Source organism: Cynocephalus volans, chromosome 1 (genome assembly GCF_027409185.1).
Source record: "Cynocephalus volans isolate mCynVol1 chromosome 1, mCynVol1.pri, whole genome shotgun sequence".
In the NCBI taxonomy this organism is placed as follows: Eukaryota; Metazoa; Chordata; class Mammalia; order Dermoptera; family Cynocephalidae; genus Cynocephalus; species Cynocephalus volans.
In genome coordinates this window covers 4,412,282-4,425,423 of record NC_084460.1, presented here as the reverse complement: position 1 = coordinate 4,425,423, position 13,142 = coordinate 4,412,282, and the positions used below count along the sequence as shown (strand labels likewise).

At 40.8% G+C, this 13,142-nt stretch overlaps 1 protein-coding gene and 1 pseudogene across 2 annotated transcripts in view; both read right to left on the bottom strand.

Annotated features, from left to right (window-relative positions):
- CCDC77 (coiled-coil domain containing 77) overlaps nt 1-12,682 on the bottom strand; it is a 45,626-nt gene extending 32,944 nt beyond the window's left edge. For both annotated transcript variants that reach the window (XM_063113453.1, XM_063113449.1), the window contains exons 1-3: nt 12,639-12,682; nt 6,381-6,434; nt 5,461-5,644 (exon numbers count right to left, since the gene is read on the bottom strand). In XM_063113453.1, coding sequence (XP_062969523.1) covers nt 5,461-5,634 — 174 coding nt within the window. In that variant the 5' untranslated portion in view covers nt 5,635-5,644; nt 6,381-6,434; nt 12,639-12,682. The remainder of the gene's footprint in view (nt 1-5,460; nt 5,645-6,380; nt 6,435-12,638) is intronic.
- Nucleotides 2,049-2,732, bottom strand: LOC134363102 (calcyclin-binding protein-like; annotated as a pseudogene).
- Nucleotides 12,683-13,142: the final 460 nt, after the last annotated feature.

Here is a 13,142-nt window from a genome sequence, read left to right as displayed (position 1 = left end):
AAGCAAGGAGCTGGCATGTACTTGTGCAGCAGGGCCTGTCAGCTCTGTGGAAAGTCATGTATCAGCTGTCTAGCTTGGAGCAGGTCTGCAAAGGTGCAGCAGGACCAAGTAGCTCTGTAGAGGTCCATTGGGTAGAGGGAATGCCACTGTCTAATCCATTGTTAGGCAAGGGACTGGCATGCACCAGCACAACAGGGCCTGGCAGCCCTGTAGAGGCCTGCCATGGGGAATCAAAGTTGCTGCCCAGGTTGGCCAGATGGTTCAGTTTAGTTAGAGTGTGGTGTTATAAGACCAAGGTCAAGGGTTCAGATCCCCATACCGACCAGCCACCAAAAAAAAAAAAGGTAAAGCTGCTGCCCCGTCACTGTTGGTTAAGAAGCAGGTGTACACTAATGTGGCAGGGTCTAGCAACTCTGTGGAGGGCCACTGGATCAGGTGTTGAGCATGGAGCAAGCCTGCAAAGGTGTAGCAGGGCCCAGCAGGTCTATAGAAGCCTGCTGTGGAGAGGCAAATCTGCTGCCCAATCACTGTCAATCAAGGAGCAGGTATACACTAGTGCAGCTGGGCCCAGCAGCTTTGTGGAGAACTGTGGGGGGAGGCAGAGCTACCACTGAACTGGCTGTTGGGCCAGTGGGTTGTGTATGGTGGGTGCACGGTATTGGCAGCTTCCCTGCTGAGCAGGTCTGCCTGTTCTCCTGGGGAGGCAGTGGGTGCCATGTGGGTTCCAACACTGGAGTCTTGGTCTTTCTGTCTGGCCTAGGGTCCAGGCAGCCAGGGTTGTGGTCCTGCCAGCACCTGTGTAATCATGGTGGAATGAAGGTGGTGCCTCAGGATGGAGGGAGTCATTGTCCACTGGTTCCCAGGGCAGGATGCACTCTAGCGGTGGGTTCAGTTTCAAGATGGCACTGTGCCATAGCTGCTTAGGTGGGGGAGGGGAGGGTTTCTCTCCCTGGCTTCTACTATGAGACCATGCAGCTGCACAAACTGCCAGCTACTCTCTAAACTGGGTTTGGAGACTGTGAGGACTGGAGGACTCCCTTATGACAGGTATTGCTGGTGTTTGTTGTGGCAGTGCAAACAGCTGGGATTTTTCCAGCTTACATTCTCTCCACCTGACTCTGAGCTGGTCCTTGCAGGAAGACAGCGAGGCAGAGGCAGGATGCCTTGCTCTGCTCTCTGTGGTGCTGTCCCGGTCTTCCCTGCTCCACAAGAATTTCATCATTCCCCTGATACTCTGCAGTGTATTTCTTCAGTCATTTTGGTCAAAATATAACTGTTTGTTGTTTTAGTCTCTTTTTGTGGGGGAGACAAGCACTAGGTAACTCTAGTTGGCCTTCTTGCTCCAGCCTAGGTCCAAATTAATTATTTTTGCTTTATGGTTACTACTTTTGTAAACAATGATGAACCATGGCAGTGCAAAGATGTTTGTCTATTCTTGTCAATCTCAGAGTTTGTTTCAATTCTATATTATAAATATAAAATCTATATTCATAAAATTTATATTCTTAAATATTTAAATCTAGAGAGAAATATTTGTGATTAGACCATTACTGCATGGTAATAGCATTGCTTAACTGCTAATAGAAAATGGATCAACCTCTTTACAGTAACCTTCAAGCACAGGTACAAATTTTCATTTCATGCAAAAATTCAGGATTTACTCTTATTTTCTCACCTTGATGGGAGCTGCTGTCAGTTACTTAAAGGGAAGTACTTTTGTTTTCCACTCTTAGCTGAACAAAAGTACATACAATGTGGCATTTTTGTTAGGCAAGGCTTGTTTTTTACATTTCACATAAGAATATAACATAACTGTTTCTTGAATAAAATGATCATACTACTAACAAAACCATCTTTGGAAGAAACATTTAATAAGAATATTTTATTTAAATAAATCCTCCAGTAGGAACTAGAGGATTCTTACCTTTATTTAGAAGGCTGTGTAAATAGTTATCTGTCAAATTTATCCGTATAGCTCACCAACATTCATTCCCTTATTGGAAACATCAATATTTCCACATTACAGTTCCCAAAAGAACTTTAAAGTTTCAAAATTCTGTGTCATTTTTTGCTTCTCTCTTGATTCTACCCTTTATTAACGGCTTTATTAACGGTTCACTTCATATCATTATCTCCAACTTCACAAATTGTTTTAAAAACATTCATCAGTCTCTCACTATGATATATCTCAGTGTCACAGGACTGCTTTTCTTTCTTTGCATTAGTTTTCAAACTGAGTCAGGTAGTCCTATTGTGTGTTTTCCATTTTCTTTCTACATAAGAACTATATCGGTCCAGCTTTTTTTCAAACCGCCTTCCACAGAGATGGAAGAGATTATTCACAATAATAGAGTAACTCTTCTTCCCATTAGATTCTTTACCAAAAGATCAAATGACCTCTGTGAAATGCACCTGCACATTCTCAGTGGGAACTTGATAAACTAGTCAACATAATTAAGATTTTCACAAATTTATCTAACTGATCCCATCCATAATTAACTGATTTTCAGTGTATATCCTGTTGTAATGGAAGCAACCCCAGCAGCTGGCTTCTCATTGTCAAGATATTCTGCTTTCTTCTGTGATTTCTGCTGCATCATGTTCTTGATTTCGGTCTCAATCTTGTGTTTTTCCACTATGAGGGCATCATGTACTCTTTTTCTAGTGGCTTTTTCCAGAAACACCATCATCTCTTCTATACCTTTCTGTAGCTCTTCCAAAAATGAAGCCATGGTTCAGCTGGGTCAGGCAAGGGTCCTAGCTGTAGCCTTGCAGGTGAGTGAACAGAAAATGCTTCACAGAGCGCTCTCACCTCCCCACCCCAACCCCTGCACCAGATTGTGGCCTGCCTCTGGTACTCAGTGCCTCAATTCAATTCTATGATTATTAAAAAACGAACAAAACAAGATGTATACATACATAATGTGATAAAAATGACAGGTAAATGAATGTCCACACACAAAAAAGCCTAATATGTTTGGATAACTACAAGTATTTCTGTACTGCTAGAGTGAAAAGCATGAGGCAGGCTGGAGAGAGGACACTAGAGGCTGGGATACTGGTAAGGAGGACACTGTTCTGCTTATGCTCCCTTTTGTTTACCAGATCAAACTTCCTTTAATAGGCATTTCTTCTTTGTTTTTTTGGCACCTGGCACAGCAAACTGAACCCTTGACCTTGGTGTTACAAGGTGGCGCTCTAACCAACTGAGCTAACCGGCCAGCCCAAAGGAAGACATTGTCATGGTTCAGATGAGACCTGAGGGACCAGTGTCACAGCAATAGTGACGGAGATGTGGGAGTGGATTAAGTAATATTTAGCAAGCAGAATCAATAGGACTTGCTAAATGATTAAATGTAGGTGTTTGGGCAGAACTGTTGGCAATGAAACCATTTACTAAGACAGGATAAAGTTAAGGAATAAGGAACGGAGGGAGGGGAAACGGTAGTAGTATATGTGTGTGGAGGGAGAACAGGGTAAGAAAAGGGAGATTGGTTCAGATGTGGACATGTTCACTTGGAACTCAGGAGAAAAGTAAGTCAGGGTTAGTAATATGGAAGTCATCATCACGGATGTAGTAGTACAATGCATGGATACAATGAGATCTTTTTTTCTTTTTTTTTTTAAAGATGACTGGTAAGGGGATCTTAACCCTTGACTTGGTGTTGTCAGCACCACGCTCACCCAGTGAGCTAACCGGCCATCCCTATATGGGATCTGAACCCGTGGCCTTGGTGTTATCAGCACCACACTCTCCCAGGTGAGCCACGGGCCGGCCCTCAATGAGATCTTTTATAGTAGAATTTGGAGGAACTCTGACATAATATAAAGCTGGGAAGCTGTTAATGGAGACTTAAGAAGAACTGATTAGAGAGGTGAGATAAAAACTAAGAAAGAAAAATGAGACAGAAATTAAGAAAGGAAGAGAATTTTAGAAAAGGAGAGATCAATGGTAACAAATATTGCAAAGGCCCAAAAGAAAAAGATAAGTTTGATGAATAGGTACTTGGGGACCACAGGAGGAATAGTTTTAGTAGAGTGGTGAGGACAGAGACGGAATGCAGTCAAGGAGTCACTGAGTGAGTGGAAAAGTCGAACTATTCTACAAGTTCTAGAAGTGTTGGAAGAGAAAAGAGCCACTTACATAAAAAGAGCAGCTAGTGGGGGAAGCACAGCTGAAAAAGGGTTTTTTATTTTTCTTTTAAGTAGAGAAAGACTTGCACGTGTTTATATACTGAGAAGAAAACGTTAATGTCGACCAAGAGGTTAAAAATGCAACAGAGAGAGGAAAGAAATGGTGGAAGAGAATTATCAGGAAGAAAAAGGGACAAGGGCCAGAGTGAGTGATGCATCAATCCAGCTTGAATAGGCAGATGCCTGTTCCTCTGGCAGTAAGAAGAGAAATGAATACAGATGTAGATAACTGTGTGTGGATGGGTAGAAATGGAATTTATCTATGACAGTCAATATTTCCTCTGGGAACTGAGAAGGAAGGTTACCTATTGAGAGAGGACGGTTAAGAAGGGGTTGCAGGCTGGAGGAGAATAGTGAAAGCATGAAACAGATGTGTAGGGAAAGAGAACTGAGTATGGATAAATAGGAAAACTGCTGTGCAGTGATTGAGGGTACAAGCTGAATTTGCTTTCCATCAATTCTTCCGGTAATGATTTATGACCTTTCTATAACAGTGGTTCTCACCTGGTGGCGATTGTGTGCACACACATCTTCACCTCCCTCCACTCCCCCAACCTCCACCCCAGAAACATTTGGCAATGTCCAGAGACATTCTTGATTGCCACAACTGGGGATAGGTGGGTGGGAGGGGGTTGTGTTACTGACATCTAGTGGACAGAGGCCAGGGACGCCACTAAGCATCCTACCATGCACAGAACAGACTCCCGCAACAAAGAACTATCCAGACCAAAATATCACTATTGTTGAGGTTGAGAAATCCTGCTCCAGAATAGGTGGCAGAGAATTAGATTAAGCTGCAGTTGGGCTTTTGCTATGCAGGTGGAGCAACAGAACAATTGAGCAAGGGGCTCTTTGTGGGCCGTACAGTTATTACTGAAGTAAAGCACAACAGGGCTTATATTAGAAGAGAGGAATATGACATCAGAAGCTGATATGCAGCACTTAGAAAACTGAAAAGCTATGAATCTATGGAGAAAAAAAAGAAGCTATAGAGATAACAATGAAGTTAAAGAGCAGTTAGATGTAAGGGGGTGAAAGAGGTAGAAGTAGATGAGAGACAGAGATGTCAGAGTTTAAGATTTTAGAGGTAGAGCAGTTTTAGGGGTTACGATCCCAGGAGGGGCCTGAAGGGCAGGAAGCTGGGCTCGGAAATAGTATATTTTTATAAAATACCTGCCTGTAACACAAGCTGGCACTTCTAGAGCTTCTATAATTAATGAATAGACTTAATCAGAGTCCTAAAAGGGAATGCATCATCTTTTTTACCTGTCCTTCACAAGCTTCTTTGTAGAGTTCCAGTTTCTTCAACAGGTCCTCGTTTTCTGACTCACACTCAGCCATCTTCTTTTGATAATATTCTAGAAGCTCCTGAGAAGGGCAGAGGAAAGCCAGGCGCTCTTCGATGGAAGGCAAGGGAGTTGACTCCATTGAATCTGCCATTCCCCGCTACCTGGGTGAATAATTTTATGAACTGTCAATGGTTTAAAGCTGGATTCAAAATACATGTTAGAGACTAAAAGGATTATTTAAAAAAACAGAATATAAACTAAGTAAGACAATCTAGTAACAATTAGAAAATTTCGTACTATAAGACATACAGCAATGGGAACAACCACATCAGATGCTAATCTCTAGCATTTGAGACATCTGAATTGCACAGACTAGGACTAAATGTTATAAATGGCCAAAAGCTCTGATCAAAGACTGGATAAGAAGTTTTTGAGAATTAATCTAAAACAATGAAAGTTTTTGCTTTTGTTCAGCAGCTGGTTAAAACAATGAAAATTAGAAAAAAAATGGTGAAGAAATAGGGAAAGCCTCCTGTGAAAATTAATCCACTTTCGCTGTCTGCAATTTACAACATAAAAAAGTAGACAGCAGAGTGGAGAAACTTTAGACCAGAAGCCCAGAGTTACAGTTAATGAATGCTGTTAACATACATGTTCACTTCTAATAAGTAAGCAATGTATAGCAAAGATATTAAAATTTATTATCAACTAGCATGAAAAAAACACATAACGTTTTCTCAATCATTAAAAGCTCATGACACATTCAGATCTCCGTACTGGCCAGCTACCAAAAAAACTCATGACAGAAATATTATTTTACTTAATGTTTCATATTCTCAAAAGGGGTTGCCCTATCACAACTTCAGGAAACAGGTTAATAGATGAACTAAAAGATACCTGTGAGATTCTGCGGATGAGAGCTGTGGCGCTGAGGGATGTGGATGACGTGTCCTGTAGCAAGTTGGTGGAAGAACCAGATTAAAAGTCCCAAGTTTGTATACTGGCTGTTTCCACTGTAATCCAGCATCCACTGGCACTGTGCCAGGCCCAGTCACACTGATTCCCAGTATTAACATTTAATATGCACTGTTTTTTAACTAAATTCTTCCTAAGAATAGAGAAATGAGATCTGAGTACTTCAAAAAGCTCATGGAAAAACAGAATTAACTCAGTTGGTTAGAGTTCGGCTTTGTAACACCAAGGTCAAGGGTTTGGTTCCCTGTACTGGCCAGATGCCAGAAAAAAAAAGAAAAAGAGAATTAAAAATAATACAAACTTTTCTAAGAATTTTTTTTTTTTTTTTTTTGCGGCTGGTGGATGCATGGATCTGATCCCTTGACCTTGCTGTTATAACACCATGCTCTAACCAACTGAGCTATCCAGCAAGCCCCCTCCACGAACTTTTTGAAGTACCCTTGTGTAATTCAAATCAAGATTTAGGTAGTATGTTTCCAAAACCCTTCTAGTTTCTATGCTAACTTGGATAAAGGCGATAGAAGTCTTGACTCATTTTAACAACTCAAAGATAAGGAAATGTCTTACTTTCTGCAGACAGGGGTGTGTGTTGGGGTAAAATTCATGCTGTCTTTTTCACACCTATCAAACACACAGAAATTCATAATGAGGGGCCAAGAACAGAACAAAACAGTATAGGATGTACAGACTGGTTCACTCTCCAACATCATATTTGCCTCATGAAGAGAATGTGATGTTTTAAGATGCAGTATTCTGCAAAGTAGTTCCAAATCCTGAAATTTCATACCTTTTGAACTTTTATAAGGTCTCTTCCTCATTATTATTTTCAAATAAAATCAGCATGGCACTGAATACATGGATAATCACACTCAGGAAGAAAAGTTTCCATAATATGAATGTTATCCGCAACAATGCAAAAGCACATCTACAATCCTTTCACTAAAATTATAGGAGAGGGAGATATAGAAAAGTTGCTAATAACGAAGAAAATGGAAATTAAGGTAGTGTACACACGATGTCAAATTTAAGATCAATACAGAGCCACTGATATTTTTATTTGGTGTGCCTTCTCTGCTGTTTTATCTTAGCAAAAGAAAAAAGAATTACTTGTAAGCTTTAAGAGGTTTGCTCACAATTTCTATCTCAATTAGTAATGTAAGATCTTGAATTCCTCTACTTTGAACCATCTTATCAAAATTTTCAGGAACAGGGCCGGCCCGTGGCTCACTCGGGAGAGCGTGGTGCTGACAACACCAAGCCAAGGGTTAAGATCCCCTTACCGGTCATCTTTTTAAAAAAAAAAGAAAGAAAGAAATTTTCAGGAAGATAACCCTTACAGATGGGGAGGGAATACTATACCATGTTATATGATAGAGACAGATAGATATTTTATTAGCTTTGGTGAAAACTTTCTTATCAAGCATGCTTTGTCAATCCATTCTGATTCTGAACAAGTCAAGAGATGATGAAATATTCTATTCTCCTGTTCTACCTGGTATATAGCTGCTTACAATCTACAGTCCTTTGGGGAAAAAGTGTGAAAAAGTGTGAAAAGAGATAATAACCACTGTTAATTCCATAACCATTCTCCTGCTCAGAACCCCAGAGTGCCTCTCCTCACTACTTCTTGAAACCTGTCTTCATTAGGCTTCCAGGACACCTAGTCCTTACTGGTCACTACTTTTCAGTCACTGCTAGTTCTTATCTTTATCTATACTCACTGCCTTGGTGATCTCATGAAGTCTTATGGTTTTAAATACCATGTACACACTAATTTATACCTCCCATCCTAACTCTGCTCTCCACTTTAGATTCACTGATCTAACTGCCTATTCTATATCTCCACTTGAATGTTAACAGGTCTCTCAAGTTTAACAAGTCCAAAACTGAGTTCCTGATATATACCTCCCACCACCAAAACCAGCTCTTCTCTCAGAATTCTACATTCTAGTAATTACTAATTCTATCCTGCCTGTTGCTAGTGACAAAATTGGTTGGGGGAAATTTTACTACTCTTTCTATCTTACATGCTGCACTCAATTAGCAAATCCTATTGGCTAGAGCATCAAAATATCTAGAATCTGACAATTACTCATCACCTCCACCATGACTGCCCTGGTCCAACCCACTGTTATCTCTTGCCCAGATGACTACGACAGCCCCTTAACTGGTCTCCCTGCTTCCACTCTCAACCCCATCCCTTGTAGTCTACTCTCAACAAAGCACTTACATGATTCTTGATTATATAAGTCAAATCCAAAATTCTTTTGCTCAAAAGCCTCCAATGACTTTTCATCTTAATCCGAGAGTCAAAGTCTTTAAATGGCCTATAAAGTCCTAAAAATCTGGTTACTCCATTACCTCTGTAACCTCACCTACTACTGTTACCTTTGCTCACTGCCCCCAAAACACTGGTCTCTTTGCTGGTCTTCCACTACGCAAGGCAAACTTCTGCTTCAGAGCCATTCGTAGCTCCTCTTTGCCTGTTATTTCCCCACTTATTTATTTTTTTTAGTTTTTTAGTAGCATATTCGTTGTTACAAATCATACTTATTCTTTTTGCCTCTTATCCAATCTCTCCCTTTGCCTCTTATCCAATCTCTCCTTTCCCCACTCCCCTTTCCCCATTTATCTATGTGGTGTGCTCCCTCTTCTCCTACAAGGCTCAAATGTCACCTTCTTGATGAACTCTTCGCGGCCACTCTAGCACTTTCATCCACCTTCTCTGCTTTACTTTGCTCCATAACATTTGTCACTACCTGACATATTTTATTTATTTATTGTCCATCTCCCCACGCTGGAATGTGAAAACCCACCAAGGGCAAGGATTTTTATCTCTTGTGTTCACTGCTGTATCCCCAGTCACTAAAATAGTACCTGGCTCTATTTTTGAAATCCTCCATACGAATTTGAAAGACTGTTAAATATCCGTTTCTTCTACTAGTCAGTCTGTCCAATCTAGCTCCAAAAGTCTACCTCTGCTTCTCTCACCCCACCTGCTTTCTTCTACAGACAGTCCTTCACATACGTCACCTTGCTTTTTCCAATTCTCTCCTTCAAACCCATCTCCTCCCACAAAACTTCCCCAAATTGAGCCAGTTTTCCTCTCATCAAAATAACCTAAAAATAAAAATGATTATTGGATTGGTATAGTAGGATTATGGGTGACATCTTCTTTTAGAAAAAACACCTTTATGGAGACATAATTCATAAAATTCATATAATTCACACCACTACATCCACTCGTTTATAGAGTGTACAATTCATTGATTTTTTGTATATTCACAGATATGTGCAATTATCACCACAGTCAAATTTAGAACATTTTCATCACTTCAAGAAGAAACCCTGTGGTCAAGGGTTTGGATCACTTACCGGCCAAACGAAAAAGAAGAAACCCTGTATCATTTGGCTATTACTCGTGCCCCATGCGTCACCCATATCCCCCCAGCCCTAAGCAACCACTAATCTACTTTTTCTCTCTATAGATTTCCCTATTCTGGACTTTCATATACATGGAATCATACAATATATGGCCTTTTATGACTGGCTTCTTTCACTTAGCCTAATGTTTTCAAGGTTAATCTATGGTGTACAATGTATCATTCCTTTTTACAGCTGAATAATATTCTATTGTATGGATATTGGTGACATCTCAAAGCTAAACTTCATTGTTCTATAACTATTTAAGAGTAATTTACAACTAAAGAGCCTTCCAACCTGCAACCTCTCTTCTCTCTCACAGTGACTGTCCTCACTCCTCCTCCTTCCTATGACTACTGCACATCTTCAAAAAGTTGTCTACCTTCACCTCTCATTTAGTTGTATAATCTCTAACAATCCGGCTTCCACTACAACAGTTGAACTGAAGTTGCTCTTCCTAGTCAACAGACATACAAATTAATAAATTCAATTGCTCTTTTCAGTTCCCATCCTTCTTCACCCACCAGTTACTCTGATTTGTACACTTAATTTGACAGTGCTGACCACCCTTTTAAAAAATATTACTTTGTAGTTGAGACTGTAAATCAAGCAGACTTGGGTCTGAGTCAAAGCTCTGCCCATAATATTAACTGTGCACCTCAGCCAAATTATTACTCTTAACTTTGATTACTTATATGTCATAGTTTGGTGCAAAGATTAAATGAAATAATGAATAAAAGGGCTGAGCACAGTGTTTGACACATACAAGCACTCAGTAAATGCAGTCTATTATTACTACTGAAAGTTTTAATCCCTTGCTTCAAATGGTTTCTGTTTTCAACTTTCTTTACCACTTCCTCTACCCATTTCTTTGGGAACATTATTCTCACTGCTTTTATGATTATCTGAAACATTGCTTGAAAATAGAATGACTAACAAGTACATATTGAATTAATAAATGACATCTCTTTCAACCTTCTGTTTTTCTCTCTTTTTTTTTTTTTTTTTTCTTTGAGGGTAACTGGCCAGTACAGGAATCAAACTTTTGACCTTGGTGTTATTAAGCTGCTCTCTAACCAACTGAGCTAACTAGCCAGTCTTCAACCTCCTGATTTGAATTCCCAGTTGTGTACTGCACAATTTCACCTATATATCCCATTGGAGCTTGACAAGTCTAATTTTTACAAAAATTACTCGTTATGTATTTTTCAGCACCTCAAAGCTAACATTTCACAAACCTAATACATAATCTTTTTCATCCAAACATGTCCTTTCTGACTTTCCTATTTTAGTTACCAATTCAGCATTTCCAAGCAACCTTCTTGGCAATTTAAATTCATCATTTGGGCCAGCCCGTGGCTCACTTGGGAGAGTGTGGTGCTGATAACACGAAGGCCACGGTTTCGGATCCCTATCTATACAGGGATGGCCAGTTAGCTCATTTGGGAGAGCGTGGTGCTGACAACACCAAGTCAAGGGTTAATATCCCCTTACCGGTCATGTTTGAAAAAAAATAAAAATAAAAAAAATAAATAAATTCATCGTTTGATTATTCCTTTTCTTGAAACTCCTTCTCATCCAAACATATGAAAATCTTGTACATATTATCTCCACAATGACCATATTAATTTAGAATCTCAATACTTTCCTACATGCACTACTACAATAGCTTAACTGTTCTACCCACCCCTTGTCTGCTCTGGACCATTTTCTTAAAAATAATAAAATTCATCAGTGGCGCCTCATAGCCTAAAATATTAAATCAAACTCCTTAGTCTAGAATTTATGGCTTTCCACATAAGGGCCAAACCTCTCTCTTCTGTCTTATTTCCCTCTGCTCCCTGAATGCACCCTCTGTTTCTAGATAAATTTCTTGCCTCCATGCCTTTGCTCATGAGCTTCCTTCAGCTTTCTCCACAACCCTCGCAATTTCACTTAATGAAATCTGGTCTGTACATGAAAACAGAATGATCTAACTTTACGTGGTCCGAGTGCAGTGGTGTTTACAACTAATTGATCACAATCAGTTATAGATTTCTTTGTGCCTTCTCCACTCCCACTGCTTCACCTGACTAGCTTAAAAAACAAACAAACAAACAAACAAAAAACTAACTGCAAAAGAACCGCATTTGTAATTCTCTAAAAGATAGTTACATTAGAGTTCTTTGTTGCTATCACTTCTCCCACGATAGTATGTTCCACGCAGACAGAAACCCTGTCTTCCTCATCATTGCATCTTCCAAAAAAACGGTGTCCTTGCTGATAAATTAGTGAGTTTCAGCTGGCTTCTATTCACCCATCTCTGAAATCCTTGCTTGGGTATATACTCTCATAACTTGTCTACTAACAATTAAAATTTATTTAGCACTTTGAATCTATTACTTTATCTCCAGCCACAACAACTCTGTGAACTATTTATTATCCCTTATTTTACACATGAGGAAGTTGAGGCTTAGACTAGCGTGGGGTGAGGGAATACCGGAACCCAACTCCAGGACGTCCAAATCCTGCACTTCTTTTTCCATTTCATCCCGTTCTTGACTCCCACATTGCCACAGCTCCCCAAACCTCTGCCTCCCCTTGGTCTCTCGCTTTGCAGGTTCTAACTTTCCTCTTCCGGCCCCCACCTCTAAGGACCCGGACTTGGGCCTCACCGCCCTCTCTTCCGCTCTGCTCCCGCAGTTACTTGTCCCTCGCCAGATTTTCTTCCCAAGGCTCTTCCCACACTCCTCCCGAAACCCGCAACTCCATACTCACGACACTAAGTCTCGGAGTCGGAGAACCCAGCCGAAAAACAAAAGTCAAATCAGGGAGCGTCGCGGCGCCACAGAGCGTCCGTCCACGAGCTCGTCCAATCGCCTCCGAGTGTCCGCGGCCCTTCGAGTGGCGCGCCAATAGGGAGGCCGTCACGCAGGGCCACGCCCCTCGCGCCCTCCCGCCGTGCCCCTCGCTGCGCAGAGGTCGCCGGGAAGTGTGGTTTTTCTTCCCACGAGGCTCTGCGCGGAGGGTGCCGCGGACCCGCCCACCGGGTCCTTCTGATCCTAGTGCGATGTTGGGCGTCAGACCGCGCCACTTCTGGCACCCCCAGTTTAAGCTTGCTCGGCTACTTTGTTTTTCTGAAAAATGATGCAAAAATGCGATGCGTAATCATGGAATGCATTGCAGGAGTACTTCAACACGTCATGGTTGTCATACTTCTGAAATACGTGCTGTAATTTACAATCTTGTCTCAAGAAGGTAGAGTTTTTTTTTAATTGAAGC